Here is a 19,037-nt window from a genome sequence, read left to right on the forward strand (position 1 = left end):
CACTCAAGTCTTTCTTTTTCCAGCTCGGGGAAGATCTGGGCCCAAGCGTCTTCTACACCATCACTGTTTTCCACGTCTTAACGAGCCTGCTCGATTTTGGCGACATTTTGCTCAAACTTACACCTGTTCCCATTCACAACGACGCTGACTCTATCCAATATATCTGACAAGGGAGCAAACCGTACCCTTCCGAGTAGAACTCTTCATACTTTGTATATTGTGGTGGTTTCAGCTGCGCGTCAAGGTAGTGTGGCACGTACAGCTTGAGCAATGTCAACTAGAATCACTCTAAGTCTTGTATCTTATTGAATTTGGCATAGCGAATGATTGCAGGTTTAGATCTTGTATGTTTTTGTACAACCCCCAAATCATCCCTCAGTATATGCTTCTCCTCGAGAAGACTGCTCGCCATTACCTTGCTTTCCTGAAGATGCAACGACGCGGTACTCGGAGACAAACTCTGCAGCACACATTGATCGGGAGGGTTCTTCTGGTGGTCTTGCCTTGTACCGATCCATAATGCTTAGCATCCAGATGCTTGCTTCGTCACAATTTCCCTCCCTCGCAAGCTTTTGAATTTCTGCCAAAGGTTTTGACAATCGATTAGCTTGCTCATCTGTTGGTATGAAGGTGACTTCTCTCGAACAATCCTTCAACTTAAGGCCACAGACCCGATAGACCGCCTCCTGGGCGCTCACTTCCCTATGGTAAAGGTAGGCATTGCCAACTTTTTTCATTTTATTCACTAAATCCTCATTGCCTTCCCTTGCCTCTTTCTGGGCCTGTTTGAGTAGCTTTCCCATTTCCCTTTCTGCTTTGCTGATATACGACACAATGTACCTGACACAACTGTTCGCGTCGAGAACATATTGGATGTCCATGTTATCATTCCAAGCCCGGAGTAGATGCGGATTGTAATTGTTCACCCACATGTCCTTTGTCTAACGCCTGAGCACTACTTGCTTCCTGGTTGCCATCAAGTTCAAAGCGTCACAGAACTGTACATTGGAGAAATGTGCCTCCTTGAGAATGTCGTCAGTGGAGCACTTTTCTGGCTCTGTGATTTTGTCCAACACATCCCATTTTTTTAAAGGACGACTTCGGCTTGCCTCTCCCTTTCAGATATGGATGCAAACAAATCAATACGAAATCTTACTTTGCACTGGGACTGGTGCAAATGTTCGCCTTGTGACCCTCCCCGTGGCAATTACAGCATTCAAGTCTATTGAAAGAAAAGAGGACAAATATTTTAGATAGGTTGGGAGGTGTACAGAAAAAAAGTACGTCTTATGGTATAAGTGAAATATCGTATGAATATAAAAAGTATGTTATAACTTACATTGAGTTTCCCTAAGCATAAAATGTAAAGCCCTATACACTCAGTGCCAAAATCGTAATATATGAAACCCACCATTGTAAATTTGCAAGAAAATTCCAAAGGAGGTATTGATGTATCGTTTCTATCAAAATCCGAAGGCAGAAGAACGCATTTACTGTCAACCCAAAAACCGGGAAGGTTTGCAGCATTTCTTTGATCCAGTGTGCTAACCTGTTCAAAGTCTTTTCACTGATTTCATTTTTTTTTGTGTTCGGGAATGTCTACTCTGTGGGGATGGACTAATACAGCAAACTGTAAACTATGGTCAATTTTCTACTCAACATTTGAAGACCCGATTTCTTGATGTTTTGTGAAGATTTATTTCTGATGTGTACCACAATTGTGTGACACTACACCGTGATCCTCTATTTAGCACTATTATCATCGTTAACATTTTTGAATGCCGTGTGTAGGGACTTGGTTTATCTACATGCATTTTCTCATCAGCATCAAACACGGCATACTTATGCATTAGAAGATCAGTAAAAAATCCATTTTAGTTTTAGTCTTTTGTTAGGGTCTCTCCCGTCAACTTAATTTGGCTTTTAGAGACGTATTCCTTAGACAAATAAGAGAAATAACTATGGATGATATTTCATCAACAGTAGAACTTTTTGCACACTATACTATATTATACTTAACATGAGTGCATGGCCAAGTCAAAAAACCCATGTCAAAAAGGTAAACTCTGGTACAGTTACCTCACACTCGGCATACTAAATACAGTCTTGGTCACAGTTTCAAGATGATAAGCAAAGAGGTACAAGACAGTATATTCACAGCAAATTCAATTTCATATTGTTTCCATAATATGTACCGTATGCTTAGTTTAGTACATGTATACAGGGATGATTGATCGTAGTGATAGTAGTGAGATACAATCAGTGTTGAATATCTTTCTATGATGAGCTGGAAGCAGGATGATCTGCCAAGACGATAACATGCTGTGCGCCCGCAAAGATCTTCAGGATAGGGGCGCGCAGTCCTACCATTGGGAACGGGGACTTCTTAGCGTACACTTGCTCTCCGACACAAAGCTGGTCGGAGACCCTCGATCCCCAAGCGTATGCATGGCCTGCAGAAAATAAGGAAACACAAACATCAGACAGGGCATCTGACAGTATAGTTCAAACAGGTTGGAAAATCACTTGACAACACGATTCTTTATTCACAAGTATGATATATCGGTGACTGTCACAAAACGTCAGCATTAATGGTATATAATGTGGTTATGAATAGAAAACCTTTTCATCCATCAGACATGTAACTAACAGGAATCGAAGCACACTCAGGGACAGTCAATTACGTTCCATCTCTTCTATTCTGCGTTTCAAACAACTTGACAAGGTGTGTATGAAACTGACCTTGCCTGGCCGAACAATAAGACTGTCTTGGGCCCGCTGTGACCTGTTTGATGTTGTTTGTCAGGTTTTGGACAACCAGGATGGTGGCGTTCAATGTTCGTGAATTACTAGTTCCATCTACAACTTCTCAATCACAACGGTCACCCCAGCAGAAAACGACTCCTGAGTCCAAAGCAGAAAAAAAGAGTCTGTCAGGGATACACTAGATAAAATGTAATCAACGGATATCTTAGATATAGAAGGGATATATGAGCCTAGGAGTGATAGTCGCAGTAACCATAAATAATCACTCCAGAAAACCAAGGGAAAATGGAGCGGTAGTACGAAGAAGTAGGTTTACCTGAGGAGCTGAGGCCAATGCTATGCATCTCCCCCATCGCCAGCTGGAAAGTGACTCGATCCGTGTATGAGTCCAGATCACTTCAGGTCCAACCAGCGCTACCGTAAAAAAAATTGTATGCATACTTCTGATCAGTCTCATATATCACTACAATCAGAATTATCAGTTTTAAATCTAATGACTGTGGGTTATTGAAACAGTACTCAGTAAATTACCCAGCTGATACCGGAGGTTGTCACTACAGCTCCAAACGTCGCCTGCTGCAGTAGCACCAATGGTGTCACCGAAGCAGACGTCGATGAACTTGGAGGCTGTGGTCCAGGGGGTCAGGTCAGGGTCAAAGTCGCCTCTGTAGGAAAACATGAGACGTTATATGTCACAACTGTTGCATGGATTGTATGAGAAACCACCATACCAACAGGTTAAGGAAATAAAGCAATAGACCATACAGCTGTATGTACACGCAGATGCCAAATGTATCTTCTTAGTGTAAAAGTCAATACCACTGTAAACGTACATGCGGTACTCTTTGATGATCTTTTGTTGACAAATCATTTAGGTGACCTCATTCCGCAACCACGTATGTGGCAACATTAAGGCCAACAAGGACTGCCAGATAGTTGCTGCCAGTGGATATCTTGGTCACTGCATGGTGCCCACAAGGGGACCTTCACCGGACAGGACCCAATGTCGTGAGAAGCCCATTGCTGTCCTGCACAAATGTGGGAGAAACAGATGTAACAATATCTACATAATATTGCATGTGAATGAAATGTAATGAAAAGAAACTCCATCTCAAACGAGTAAAACAGATGACTTACTCAACTGACCGGCATGGATGATGCGGCTGAAGGTGTCTCGGATGGAAGTGAAACTGGTGCCACAAGACACTTCAGCCACTACCAACCCGGGCGGGATAAGGGACTTAGATGCAGTCCTTAAGGCCTTCTCCTCTTCGCTGGGCCGTAGAAGTTTATCCTTTCATCATTTAGCCAACAGGTGAGCAATTTTCCTTTGGACGTAAGGAATGCTGAGTGTATTCCCCCGGCGGCTACGTCCAAAATTATCTTACCAGCAGATAAGGCCACTGGGGTAGGCAGGAGCCTCTTCTCGTTGTCTAGTGTACTAGGCTGGCCACAGTCATTCCCGTCCCAAATTGAAGGGACCTGGCCAGCTGGACGCGTAGCCATAGGAGGGCATCCTAAGAGTTGGTTGCGGCTCAGAAGGGATCGAGGCCCTTGGCTGCATTTTCTCTGAACCTGTTAATGAGTTGTTGTTTTTTAAGTATATTTTTCCTTCAATTTAAAGAAAGAAATTGTATATAAAAGAATAAAAAGCAAGTAGAAATGAAAAAGGTGTAACGAATAAGAGATGAGAAAATAAGAATATACGAAGTTCTTCACAAATGAAGAAGGAAGTTAGTTTTGTCTGCAAATGACAAACAGGTACTGTGTACAATGAATTATGCAACATGCTTTAAGAGATTTGGCCATACTTGATAAGAGGCTCACCAGTCAAAGCCAAGATTTTGACTTCGTCCTGCAGGGAGATGCCTCGCCTAACCCTCAGATCGTCGAGCTGCAGGAACATAAAATACTTGATACTTTTTTCATTGTTACTAAGGAAAGTATGCTAAAAAGTATTTTTTGGGAAGCGGAAATTTCACATTCAATGCCTTGCATGATAGGACTATATAAACTTGTAAAATATACATGGTTGACAAAGAGAGGAAAACCGATAGATACTTTCTAAAAATTGTACAATTCACTACGATTGATAGAGTAACAAAGGGGATATTGTGTGTATAAGCTACCATCATATGACCTGTTATATTGGTAATATAAAATTATGCACCATCACACAACTGTGAAATGTATTAGAAATGTTATGTTCACTACACAAATAAAGCCTTCACGATATGGCATTTCATAACACTCAGATTTCTGTAATTACTATCACAATGTACCATTACATGTACCGATGGCCACAACTTAATGTATTTGTACGGTAAAACTACCAAAGGTTCTCTGTGTGCAATAGATATAATCATGGGAGTATATGCACATGTAGTTTCTTGGGCTCTTATTGGACACGGTAAACAGCTTCGATCATGATCGGTTTCCCAGCTTAACAGTCAGTCACTCTGGGTAGTCCTGGCTTGGCGGTGCCTCTCATGACTCATGAGGCCTATTCTGGCACGACAAACTCTACTGCAGAATGTGCGGTGAAAGACTTGTACACGAAGTTACCGTGCAAAATATTCTGAATCAATTCGTTCCTTCCGAGAAATACAGGACATTTCACATCACAGCAGTTCCTTCGTTTTCTAAACTGTATTTTGATTCCATAAATCTTTTGTTGTTTTCACTTAGCTTTGTGCACGGAAGTGCAACAAAATTAAAAATTGCCTCTCAAAGTTATTATAATTATTACTATACTGTAATAAATTGTTATATACAGGCATGTTGAGTATTAAAACTATAAGTTTGTGGCGGGATACTGCCTCTTTATATGGGATTCTGGATTATGCAAATGTCACGTTGGCATTAATAGAATAGGACAAAAGGGACTATTCGAAAGGAAGACGTAATTTCGCAGAAAAGCAACTATATAGTGTCAATGTTCTGTTTTGCCGTGTGTGTGTAGTACCGTATTCTCTTGAATCGTGGCAGGTCAGACTTTAAAGTTCATCTGAAGTACTGTCCGACACCATGGATTACAGGCTGATTGGTATATGAGGTCCATAGTTCACCCCCCCCCCCCCCCACAAACATTCGAAGAAATTGTGTTAGATTCGTTCCCAATCATTATCAATTGTGCAAAGAGCCAGTGTTTGCTATAAGGTTATCTCTTATTTCACTGCGACGATATCGGATGACCCATTCCGCCCCTTCTGAGTTTGTGTGGTCTTCGTCTAATCTTCGTTTAAATAGACAATACCCCGACCCTTGTGGTATATTAGACGGCAAAGAAATATGGTTGTACGTATTCCAAAATCTTTCAACAGTGTAAACTGAATTTAGTAACTGTAAGCGTTCCACACATAAATTGTCAGTGTTACAGCCGATAAACCAAAAACGTCATGTACTTTCTAATAGGTGCTGGGTAGTTGTGGCCTCGGCACGCGTCTCAACTTTATTGACGTCTTGCTCCTCGGCACGGTTCTCTTTGTTTTCATATACTGGCATCTCAGCCATGTCTTCAGTCGTCTTGTCTAGAGATACTGACACCATATCTCCACGGCGATAGGTGTATGGAACTGTAGGATCACAATTTCCGTGATGACCTTACGATCATACAAAAAAATTGAGTTGTATCCGTATTATAACTTAGTTATGTGATGACAACCTTATAATATCAATCTATAAAACTACGTATACTATTTTGGCAATAATCACTTTGCACATAACACAGTGTATTGGCATGGTTTTCTATCATCCATATTGAAATGTTTTTTTTTTCGTTTCTTTCTTTGCATTTTTTTAAATGTAAAAACAAGACCATGGCACACATACAAAAAAAGTGATTGATAATCAAGTAATAAAAAATGTTGATTTGATCTACATGGCAATCAGTACTATAACACATTATCCCGAGTGCTAGACGGTGCAATCCTTAGACCCCCTTTCAGTTTAGCGACGGTCGTAGGTGCTTTCATACGCGGCTTCCTTTACGCCAAGCTCGAACTATCTCTATTTTCTTGTCTTAAATATCCGAAGATTTAAGGTGGAAAGTGTACCCGCTATGTTTGTTGAGGTTGTTTATCATATGGCAGATGAAAATCCACTGTTACTGGCCCTACAATGTTGTTTGTATCTTGCCTTCAGAGGTTGGCTTGTTTCCCCGATATATGTATCCTTGCAATGAGGATCATCGCACTTTAATCTATAAAAAAATCCGACTTAATGTTGTTTTCGTCTTTGGATTGCACTAATCTGATGGTGGAATTGGGTTAGAAGTTGTTGGCGATGTCATAGTTTTGCAGGAGACGTCGAATTTTATCTGAAACTCCTTGAACGTACGGAATCGTAATGTTCACTGTTTTAGTTCTATCCATCTAAAACAAACTTGTTTAAATCTTCACCAAAAAGAAAATGGAACTTGTTACTAGATTGTTATGTACATGTATGGAACGTTATCGCAATATTCAAGTTTCTGTAGGTGGTTGAATATTGATTTACCGAAATTAATTTTTTAAGTCAAAACATAGAAACTTCGATTTGAGAGACTTCGATTTGATTTAGACCTTAAAAATTACGAAATTCATCAATATGACATACTGTATCTGACGCCTACTACAGGAACTCATATTTCCGTAATGTGTACGGCCTACTGTGCACCTAGCTTTGTTTTAAACCTCTTTGTGCTTGTATGTCATTTGATGTTTGTGTTAAGCCTATAACCCTTTTAGCTATGTATTATGTTCCTATGGGTTCGTTTTTTTATACCCGAAATAAAGAAAGAAAGAAGAAAGAAAGAAGTATGTAATACTTTCATTCTATACTAAAAAAAAACATTTAAAAAAACATACATTCCATTTTGTCTACATATATGGTAGGCGACAGAGTTATCAGAAACACCATTGACTGACGTTAGAATAGAAGTTGTGAACGACCTATTTCGAATTGGTCTCAGCATCGAAAATGCAATTCCAACGTATGACGTTGGTTAACCCCCTGTGAATGGTACATGCAGAGCAAAGAGGTACATTCCCATGTTGACAAAAATGCAAGCAGTCAACTGCTAACACTGACTGGTCGATACTTTCAACATAGTTGCACTACTGAGCACCTCGAGCACAGTGCAGCTAAACCCGTTCACTGCAACATGTCTATCAACTAGGTACCTTTTGTCTTGGCAAATGATAGACATAACAATCATCGCTGAAGGAAAGTGGTCTTTTGCATTACCAATCAGTTGGTCAAAGTCTACCATACCTTTCAGCAGATTTTTACATGTATAGAGATTATAAGTGCTGGAATGTATCAAAAGACCACCAGGCATACCTTACCTTTTTGTTAATAAATACCTTAAGCAGCGTCTGTGACTTTCGCACCGCACCCAGCTGCACTTTTGCCTGAAGGTAATCCGGCAAAGACCACAGCCCTATTTTCTTCAATTCTCTTCAGAAGTGGCGATATTCCGCAAACCATTTTGCATGGTTCAGAATGTGTGCTGTTCGGTGTCCTTACCAGTTCACTCAAAGAGCATGCCACGCCTGTTCTAGGGCACGCATTTAGTCAATGGAACGTAGAATGCGCTTTCCCCCGGAACGCCATGCGACCCCTGCGGCTGCGAGTTCTACTGCACCAGGCGGATATTACGCAACCTTCTTTGACCCCGCTCATGCGCATGAAGCCGCAGCCAGACTGGGCTCAAATTAACAGGCAGGAATGGCGGCGGTCGTGGGTAGAAATTGCTGTCGAAAATTCCGCAAAAACAGCCACATTTTCCATCAAAATCGACGCTTTCTTCGAAAGAGAGAGGATTGCCATGTTCCTGACAAACTGACGGAGTCAGGTAAGTTATCTTGCTCGTTTGAAGGCTATAGAGAGTTTTTTGTAGACATAAACGGAATGCAACACGTAGGCCATGTGCTGTGCATTGTGTCATTAGTGGTGTTTTTTTGTGCAAGGTTTTTTTCTTCGCACAGTAGTAAATCTACGAGATGGTGTTTTCTTTATAGCAATGACGTCATAAGTTCGAAACATATTGCTACTGTCTAATGTTATGTCCTAGCTTATATTGGCGACGGAAATAATAAATCTTGTAAGATATTTACATGTTTTGACAGCGTGTTTCTTGTACAAAGATCTGTCAAGTCAATTTTAATCATAACAGTCTCCAAAATATGATTTTCAACTAGACTTCCAGAAGTAGACAGTAACACATGGGTAAGTCTAAATGTATGATTTATTGGACACTTTGTTGATGTAAACACTAACAGTAATAATTATTAGAACTAGTAATATTTGAAATTGCTGAACAGGAATATCCATATAGTTTAACTTAAGGATCCAGTTACATCTAATCAAGGAGGTTAAACCTCCTTGATCTAATACAAGTCAGCTATAGTATTTTTCACTGTAACTTTCATTACAAAAGGTAACAATTGTATTTGCGGTCACGTGAAATGACGGGTGTTTACAATAAACTTTGCGAGAAGTAGTGATGACAAGTATAATTCAGACTTCTACATTGTCAGTAACTGTAACAGGCAGAATGATGTAACTTGTTAGTCATGTTCTCCATTTGTTTTCCATATCTAAGAATGCTGGACCAGTGCTTGGAGAAGAGGAATTACCCGGAATGAGAAGAGGCTGGCATGACAGGCAAAGGCATGTTACCAGGTGATAAGAATGTGTAGACAATAACTGTTTTAGACTGTTATTTTCCAAAAGCTGGTGTAACGAGGAATACGACAATACAAAACAATGTGGAAATCTGTAAATATTTGGCAAAACTATTGAAATTCCATCTCGTCAATACCCCCTCTTGATTTCTAGGCAAAGTAATCACTACAAGCTTTTGATTGTGATGGTTTTTTGCCCAATTCCAAATCACCCCATATAACCAGTTCTGTGATCAAGTTCTTGCCTGATATAGCACAATGAACCCCACATGTCCCATCCTTACCCCCCACATGTCCTGTCAGTACCCCCCTTTAAGTTTTTTCTCAAAATACTGTAGAAAATGGCATTCTAATTGCTAAAAAGACATATGATGATGTGATGGCTGCTTAAACATACAAACATTTAATCTCCTCAGTAAAAACAGTATTTTCTATTGAATTGGTAAACATTTTCCTCTGCAAATGTTTTTCTTTAACCCATATCTGGTTATCCAACTTTAGACTTTGATTACAGAGTGGTTTTAAGCTCACGAGAACGGTAGATATAAAACCACCGCAAACATTTCAGCATTTACAATAGTTGTGTTTTTAATTTTTGGTCCTGGGTACAGGATCCGGTACCCCACCCACCCTCAATGGGTTTGCTTTCAGGAGGTGCCTTTCCATTGTTAGTTTCAGCTGTTGGGCCTCATTTTGGATCCCGCTTGTTGAGTTTCTGAGTATGTTGTTGAACTCTGCATGGACACGCTCAATTCCCTGCTCACCGAAGAAACCCAGGCCGAATTTCCACTTTTTCATGAAAGGCACAGAGTGAGCCTCCAGAATGTGCATCTTCAGGGGTACTGTGGCGGTGGGGAAGGTAGTTCTGAAGAACGCCATGAAGTTCTTGATACTCTGATCTGTAAAAAGAAACTCAACTGTATGAACTCATACTTTGTGATTAACATGAAAAAGTAGATTTTTACATTTCTGTTGCAATGAGTCAATGTATTCTGTTGCATGTATTGAGTAGACATTCTGTTACTAATGATTTATCTACTCCTGCTTGTTTTCAGGTTGAAGGAGATCTATATCTGTCCAGCTTCAAGTTCAAACAATGTGAGTTTGGAAGTCATACTATTAGATATTTACATACTGTAAAGAAATACTAAAGTTCTAAATCATATTTTTTGGAATGAAGAATTTTTTTACTATGCTTCCCAAATAAAGCATGCCTCACCTAGTGTAGAGATGTCCTCTTCACACACCTGTTCAGCATGAGAGTATCTCCTATGGCAGTCACCGAACAGGGTAAAGACAGTCATGTACTTGTGTTGCAGGGCCTGCGCTCTGTTGTACAAGGATAGCGGAAAGTCGATATCCTCTGTGACCATAAGCTGGTCAACTTTTTCCATGGCAGCTGCTGTCAGCCTTTGGATGGGAGCGTCCTGTAAAAGAGTAAGTGATGTGAGTCTAACCTTTTATTTTCCTTACTGTAGTAATGTATTCAAACTTAGATTTGGGAGCTATTATAATAGATTGGGATCTGCTTGAGGCTCTTTAACAAATTGGACTTACTGAATACCATATACAGAAAGATAAAGCTACATCCAGATATTTCCTTGGTTTTCAGATTTTAAGATTTAGCTACATATTGAAGTTGAAAATAGAGAAAACGGGACTTTTTTTGCAGCATTTTTTGTTGGGGGGGTACCTTTGCATTGCCTAAGAAGAATTATTTATAAGTACCTTGAGCATAGTGTTGACATGGTTGCCCACGAACGATTGGGAGTGGTATGCCTGCTTCTTTACATGGAAGTCATGTAGAACCACCTCCAGTGTCTTGGTCAAGGGGCCTTCTGACACAGCCAGTTTCCCTTTGTCACGGACCTCTTGGGCTTTTGATCTCTGAAAATAATCCAGTTGAAACAGTCTCTTAAGGCTAATATCAACAATGTAAATGTTTGACAGATGGCAGATAAAATGTATGCATAAAATGAAATTCATGTCAAACCGCATATCAATTTTTTTTATTATATCGACTTACCAGGTCATCTCTCTGTTTCTGCAGCTTTCCGTAACGGAGCTGCAGGGCCAGGAAGTTAAGGTTCTCTTCTTGTTCCATCACCGCGGCCCAACCCAGCAGGTTTTCCGTCTCGAGCATCTCCTCCTCCACCCCCTCTAGCTGTTCATCCAGCATGCGCACAGCTTCCACCGATTCGATGTACCCAGCCAGGGTGTGCAGATCTGGGTGAAGCTCGATGTCGGGGCGCTCGTCTGGGTCAGACTTCGCCAAGTGCAGGCCCATCAGTAGATCAAGGTCATGCAGGTCCCTTTCTAGCATTTTGAACATTTTTTGGAAGATGCCCAAACTTATATGCAAGGCAGGGATGCACACCTGGGATGGAAAAGCAGAAGTAACCTGTTAATAAAAAGTAGCCAAAGCTTGTATTATACATCATTATCATGATTGAACATTAAAGAAGTGTCATAAACAAGTTGAGGAAGAAAATACCTGTTCAATGGGGACATCCATCATGTGCGAAGCTATCGCATTCTTATAGTTCTTTGCATTCCTGATATCCCCATGTCCCTCATGAATGAACTGGTGGTAGCTCTGAGACAGTGTGGCAAGTGTACGCGCTGGAGGAGCCTGTTGTCCTTCCTCTTCGCCCTTCTTAAGGTCGACTTTTCGCACCTCACACCATAAACATGGGTATGTGCCTGTATGTATCAAAATAGTAGGAAACAGTATAGTTGTAAATACTGTAAATGCAGGAACTTTTGTTGTGGTTGTAAATGCAGAAATTTTTGTTGTGGTTGAATGTCTGATTTGTACTCTTACCGCAGGCTCCGGACAGTCCATACCATGTTGACAGCATGGCGCAGTCTCCAGCCACGAAAAGCCTTAGGGAAGGTGTGCTGCCATCTGGGGAGCTGGAAAGGAAGGAATTCTTTCAATCAATGTGAGCATATTTTTCAAAGCTACCCTATATCCCATGTAACCATGGTAATTTTCTATCAGGGAAAGAGTTTAGAACTTTCATTGGAACATTAGACTTTCAACTACAAATGTGATTACCTCCATGTTGATCCTTGCAATGCTGCCACCTCAACACAGAGGGCTTTGGTGGCTGCTGTCAGGTTTTCACGATAATCTTTGGCCTTAAATGCACAGAATACTGTGGTAGCGGAGTTGGGCTGACACTGATTGAGAACTTGATAGGCCATCTTAAAAAGATCACCACCATGATCTCCGAGCACCTTTACCCACACTTCAGTTGCTGGGATCCTCCCTTCGTGCCATGTAAGATCTCTGTCAACAGAATAGTTAAACCAATATGATAAGGTTTTTATATTTCATTTCTCATACCAGCTTGATCAACATGGGTGGTTTCTCAGCTTGTTATAGGTAGATTAGCTTTCTCTCTTAGTGTAAATTTACAGGCTGAACATTTCATGGTGAAAGAAACATATTTATTATTACCTTCGCCGAGGTTATTTTTTGCACAGCGTTCAATGTGTGTGTGTCCATCTGTCTGTAAACAGTATAACTCAAGAATGCCTGGATGGATTGAACTTTGTTCATATCAATTTTCCTAGCCCTGCAATTAGTATCTTAGGTTGACATAGATAGCTCTGATATGTTTGATGAGACTACCTCTATGTTGATTACTTTGTGCCTTCGATCATTTGTTGTATTATGTTCAGCAATGATTATTAATCTCCTTTCTTACCCAGCTGTGGCAGTCTTGTTGATTGTGTCCCCAACTGACAGTTCCAGGTTGATGATCCTGGCATGTGGTCGAAGGGACACCACCTTTTCACTCCTCTTTCCCACCACCAGGGGGAGCAGCTCTGCTTCGACCTTCTGTTTTTCAAGGATGTTTGCTGCCAGAGCCCTTGACGTCCTCTCGCTTTCCACAAAGATGTTATAGCCTTTCATCCATCTGTATTACAAACATTTTTTTTAATACATGCTACATGTTCTCATAGATGCAGTTTGCAGAAGGGACACACAGACATTATTATGATAGTCATTGATTTATAACACTGTGCAACCAAGAGCTAATCACTACTAGGTAAGCTTAGAAAATTTGTGATTAGTCCGAGTTGTATAGCATAAAACATATTGTATGTATGGATGTTCAATCTTAGGCATATGGTATCATGTAATACAAACCTCCTCCATTTTCTTGTTTGGCTGAAGGTCAAGCCGATGTCGGTTACTGCTGACAGGAGGTGGCCTGTAGGAATGCGGATGGTGTCCAGGTTGAGCTCCTGCAGGGTCCGCTGTAGGTCCTGCCTTGTAAGAGCCCGAAGCTCTCTCAGCAGCTGTGCCTGACCTTCGCCTCCACTGGATTTTTCCCGTGCCTGCTGGATTTCACCTCTTCTTCTCCTTCTTGTACTCGAGCTGACTTCGGTAGTTGTCTTCCGTGCACTTGTTATCCTGGCTAGGGTTATTGGCTGTAATTTTTAGACAATAAAAATAAGTTACCCATTGTCACCCAACAATGTCACCTAAGAGAAACATTTACTCTAGTGAAGGTAACCTGTATTGAATGTAATTGACTTAACTGATTAGCCTGGGTGCCATCCTATTTCTACTGCTACCCTAATTTTTTTTTAGGGTAGCTGTAGAAATAGGATGGCACCCAGGCTATTAACTGATTTGTATAAGCTGGTTTGTTCTGTACACTTAAGGTGAAGACTGGTTTGAAAGAATGTATTACATGTATGTATGGAATTGGTTAATTGTATCTGATTTGATAGACCTGATATACCTGTGTAACCAAGTATAGACAGGGTGAGCTTTGATGTCAACAAGTGGTAGTTTATTGTTTTAATTTGATGGTAATTGTCAAATACTGCTCTAGAAACACAGACATGTACCGTGACAGTTTTGTATAACAGACAGGTCTAACAGTTGAATATCACTTACTTGGCCACCTGTTTTGCATTTGATGATTCTCTTGTTGGAGCTTGCCAGCTTACGTTTGATAAGAGGTGTGAGGATTTGCTCTTCCCACGGCCTCAGTGGGCCAGGCCGGTTCACTTCAGCAAGAATGCTCTGTACACCGTTGTTCTGTATGCTGTTGTTTGAGAGGCTTGCTCCCTCAGGAAGTGCAGGCTGCTGGGATTGTGGGGGTGGGGGTGCTTCCAGCAAATTGGCCATGCCATTTCCAGAATCAGTGACAAAATTTTCATCAGTAGTTCCTGTTGACTGACGTCGTCCTCCATACTTTACTTTTTTGGGTCTTCCTCCCTTTCTCATACTCTCAGCCTGACTGCACACAGAGCAACTGGGGCTGTGTTTTTGCCATACAGAATGGGCCCCCATGTAGTTGATGTCATTGTACAGTTTTTTTCTGCAACTGTGACATATCATAGGTGGCTCCTGCTCACCATTGTCTGTGAGTACGTCTACTCCGAAAGTAGACTTGATCTCTTGTACAAAGTCCAAACATGAAACTGCAGATAGTCCCTGTTTTCCTTGTGCATATGACAAGGCCCTTCGTCCACATAAACGACACAGCTTCCTCAAATTCTCGATATGTTTACTAACGTCAGCTGTGGCCTGAGCCATGGTGGGGGGGGGGGGGGGGGGGCTTTTGACTTTTGCTAACTTACATTTCTGTGGGAGGAGGAACTACTACTGTGAAACAATTAAGCTACAGCTTTCCTACTGGGGTATTGTAGGATAATGTGATGGAGCTCAAAAATGAGTGTGAAAAATAATATTGCCGGTCGTACAATGTCTGAATTTCACTTCCGGGTTCGGCAGTTCAGCACTAGGTAACGTACTGGGATAAGTACGCCCCAAACAAGAACCGATTACAGGTCAGAAAAATCCTTGCACACCAGAAACTCAACAGAAAATATTGAAAGGGGACATAAGCTAGGAAAAACACGAAAAATTACCTGACGAAAAACCCTCTACTAACAGCTGTGGTTCCACCTCCCACTTGCACCAATTTCCCGCCTAACGAGCGGGAGCTGCACTGCAAGCAAGCGGTGTCGTGCGATTCTAGCAACCTATGACTTTATTCAAGTTTATGCCTCATTACATACCTATGTTGACATAGATTAAAGACACAAAGGCATTGTCATTGTGTAAGAGTAGTTTATTTTATTGTGTCATGTGTAATTGTGTTGTTTTAACGCAAAAACTGGCGATGTCTACGTGATCTTTACCGCCGCAGCCATTATGCCAATTCACGCTCATTCTCGCACATTCTCGCGATGTTTCACACTCGACCCGGAAGTTGCGGAACATTCTGTTCGAAGCGCCGGGGGAACTAAATGATCGAATACAAGGCTCTTGGAACAGGCGTGATGCAGTGCCTTGAAATGCTCTACTAACAACAAATCTGGGGACGTTTTTTTAATTGAAAATATCTCTCTGGACAGAACGCAATATGTTTTACAGATTTTATTCCAATTGTCATGAAAATATTTACATTTCATGGCTTCGATCAAAATACTGCCTTATTATCTAGGAGTTGTGCACATACGTATAAAGCAACTTAAAATGAAGCCCAAAGGACATAGGAAATCATTAATTTCAAATCCACTTAATTTTTTGAAAATACCATTCAAACTCACCATTCAAGGTGATGGAGGATGTAACGTGTAAAGTTTCTTTTACTAAATAACATTGATTGCAAAGAAAAGAGTCATTATTAAGCTGATCAATATTACAAATAATTCCTCTTTTTGTTTCAGATTTACTAACATTCCTAAAAAGAAACGTACTGTCGGAAATTAGTAATTTTCACATAAATTACTTAAATGCCTACTTGATGCTTTAAACATTTTAAGGAGGATTATATTGATGATGGCACAAAAGGGAATGCTTGTGTTAGTATAAACTCTGAGGTGGGTCAATATAATCACAAGATAGGGCCGTAACATCAGAAATTAATTCAGAACATGGCATGGATTTTGCAGTTTTAATTTCCTTTTTTTTACATGAATCAAGACAAAGAAACACACTTTTTTAAAATTTCCAACAGGGATTGAGCCGTTGTAAATGGCCTATGACACCTGGAGGGTTATTATGAACTATTCGCGATTGGAGAAGAGATAACCGTCTAATTTTCCGCTCACAATTTCTACAAATACAATCAGAGTCTTTGATAGAATCATCCCATTTTTGGATAACGAAAATCGGGAGGTAAAGTCACTTTGTTTCTGCCATTGGAACTTTTTCTGGAAATGATTATCAGATAGTCTCCACCCCCACATACCTTTCACGCTTAATCAAATGAGATTGAGTAAACATAAGTATTGTTATAGCATTCTAAGCCTAAGGCAAAGTAAACATTCTGCAACAAAATGGCTTTCTTGGGCTGGTTTTCCCTGGTTTGTTAGAAGCTGTAAAGAAACCGGAACGCCCATACTTTTAAAAACGCTAGCTTTAATTGGGCCATGTTTAACATAGGACAAGAAACTTAGATTTCATAAACTTTGAATTGTACTCAACAAATGATAAACATGGTTCATCAGATATGACAATAAAATAATGCGGAAGGCTTGATAAGAAGAATGAGCAAGATGTAGCTAGAGTGAAGAAAAAAATGTCATGATATTCAGCAGAGCGATTTTCCAGCAGATTCAATTTTATGGATGCCATTCACTGGAACATCTCTCTCCTGTTTTCTCTTCTTTTCAATTATGTCATCCTGCTGTTTGTGAATAGTTACCTCTTTGAATGTGATGTCTTTTCAAATATCTGCTACATCAAAGAAATGCAGGGTTTTTTGAAAAGAGATTTCCTTGAATCTTTTCAAGGACCATGGCTCTCGCAAATAACATCGTACCGCGTTCATTCAATTGTGTCTTTTCAAAATGTATTTTTAAAGTATAGCCAAAAACAGAACATTAGCCACATCTATATACGGTAAACATATAAATGTTTAATTCTCGTTTAAGTCGGTACCTTAGATGGTTCCCAAATACATGTCACTTTGTCTAAAACAACTTTTTTTTGTCGGGTTACCACATCACATTAACCTGAGCTGAATCTGAGCTACTCTCTGGTGTAGAAGAGATATCCTCCAGCTTCAGTTCCGCCTCCACGTTGGCTTTGGCTGTGAATGCAACCTTCGGATTGACGTTGGAGTTGCTGGCGCCGAGATTGAAGCACTTGCAAAAACATTTTCTGGCCTATCTTGCTCTTCCTTTGACATGTGTCTCGAACCTGCATTCACAGATAACAAGACTTTTAGAAAAGCTGGTCTTGGCTTACAACTTTCTTTAAAAATGTACAATAAGTTCGTTACAAAAGCTATTGAGGTATTTATGTACATAACACGCAATAAAACATACACTTTGATAAAACTACAAAACAATTACAGTCTAGGAGTCTACTCTCGGTGAGTTATACAACGCTCGGGTCAGGAATCATATGGAAATTAGTGAAGGCGCTCGGCACAAATTTGTTTCTTCCTATTATTTTTGGGGGGGCATGTTGAATAAATATGATTTTGTCTAATCTGCAGTGCTACTTGGTCATGATCAAAATTAATACAATACTGCGTTTGTCACACATCTCCTGTGCATTCCAAATCACTTCAAGACTCTGCGTGTCAACAGACCGTACTTAACTTGTGAAATTAACTGCAAAATATGATCGGTGGCCGCACTAGCAGAGTATGGCTGTGCATGTTGCCCTATTTGCAGGATCTAAGCAATAGATGAAGAGCTGACACAAAAATTCTTTGACTTTTATAAAGTTATATTTCTTTTCTTTCTTAGCCTGCTACGTTGCCAGAGTGCCTATAATACCTTCTTGTGTAGTCCTGCCAAAAAATTGCCGGAAGTCCTCGTTGGATGCTTTAAAGTTACTCTTCTCACACTTTTTGAATGCCGGACCAAAATGTTTGAGTCGGCTACCGTTTAAGATAGGTTCCGCGTCCTATTGCTGGCATGTCATTTGCATTTATCACATGACTTGCTTGCTTTGAATATATAGCCTTCAGGGGATTTACACCTTGCTGTCTCTTTTTCTCCGTTACTTTCTCTTCTGCTTCCTCCGTCAAACTTTGTAAGTACCTTTCGTCAAACACAATAGCTCTTGGCTTGATCTTTTGATTAGTACACGGCCGTGATGGTAGAATGGGGATGAGGATGTCGGCCATATATACTGGAATGATACCAAATGTCACCAATGCATCTCCTTTGGGTGCCTTCCTCGCTCCGCAGTTACGGCACGTGACCTGTGGCTGGCTCCTCATTCGGCGATTTCTTACCAACCTGTAGGAGAAACTGTCGCTTCAGCCTCGACGACTTTCAGCATTTCCTTCTCTATGTCGAGGAGCTCACGACTTGTGTTATCCCCGTTCTTTCTTTTGAAAATCACATTCCGAAAAATCACTGGATAGCAAGGCTATTTATTCACAATAAATACAGTCGCGGCCAACTTTTAAGTGACTTTCACGCGGCGTCAGATTGGATTGTATATAATGTAGTTGTAAATAAAGAACCTTGTTATCCATCAAATATGTGACAGGAATTACAGCACACTGGGACAGCTGCATCTCTTCTGAGTTAAAAACAACTTGACAAGGCGTGTATGAGGCTGACCTTTTTATTTCCTGGTCCAACAGTAGGACTGTATGG

General features: G+C 40.6%; 1 protein-coding gene and 1 long non-coding RNA gene across 3 annotated transcripts; one reads left to right on the forward strand and one right to left on the reverse strand.

Annotated features, from left to right (window-relative positions):
• Nucleotides 1–8,301: 8,301 nt before the first annotated feature.
• LOC136420737 (uncharacterized) lies at nucleotides 8,302–15,523 on the forward strand. 2 transcript variants are annotated; one of them, XR_010753300.1, is made up of 7 exons: nucleotides 8,302–8,602; nucleotides 9,353–9,432; nucleotides 10,490–10,532; nucleotides 10,754–10,880; nucleotides 11,485–11,733; nucleotides 12,264–12,379; nucleotides 13,624–15,523. It is a non-coding gene; the product is annotated as an uncharacterized lncRNA (long non-coding RNA). The 2 variants fall into 2 exon arrangements; XR_010753301.1 differs by having other exon boundaries at nucleotides 10,754–10,871.
• On the reverse strand, nucleotides 8,978–15,000 carry LOC136420736 (uncharacterized). The gene is made up of 10 exons (XM_066407825.1): nucleotides 14,356–15,000; nucleotides 13,597–13,880; nucleotides 13,151–13,363; nucleotides 12,496–12,729; nucleotides 12,259–12,350; nucleotides 11,929–12,137; nucleotides 11,461–11,811; nucleotides 11,163–11,321; nucleotides 10,654–10,861; nucleotides 8,978–10,333 (listed from the first exon to the last, which is right to left on the reverse strand). Exons 1-10 carry the CDS (start codon nucleotides 14,998–15,000, stop codon nucleotides 10,023–10,025), a joined length of 2,706 nt encoding a protein of 901 aa, XP_066263922.1. The 3' UTR covers nucleotides 8,978–10,022.
• Nucleotides 15,524–19,037: the final 3,514 nt, after the last annotated feature.

The sequence above is a fragment of the Branchiostoma lanceolatum genome, chromosome 15 (genome assembly GCF_035083965.1).
Source record: "Branchiostoma lanceolatum isolate klBraLanc5 chromosome 15, klBraLanc5.hap2, whole genome shotgun sequence".
In the NCBI taxonomy this organism is placed as follows: Eukaryota; Metazoa; Chordata; class Leptocardii; order Amphioxiformes; family Branchiostomatidae; genus Branchiostoma; species Branchiostoma lanceolatum.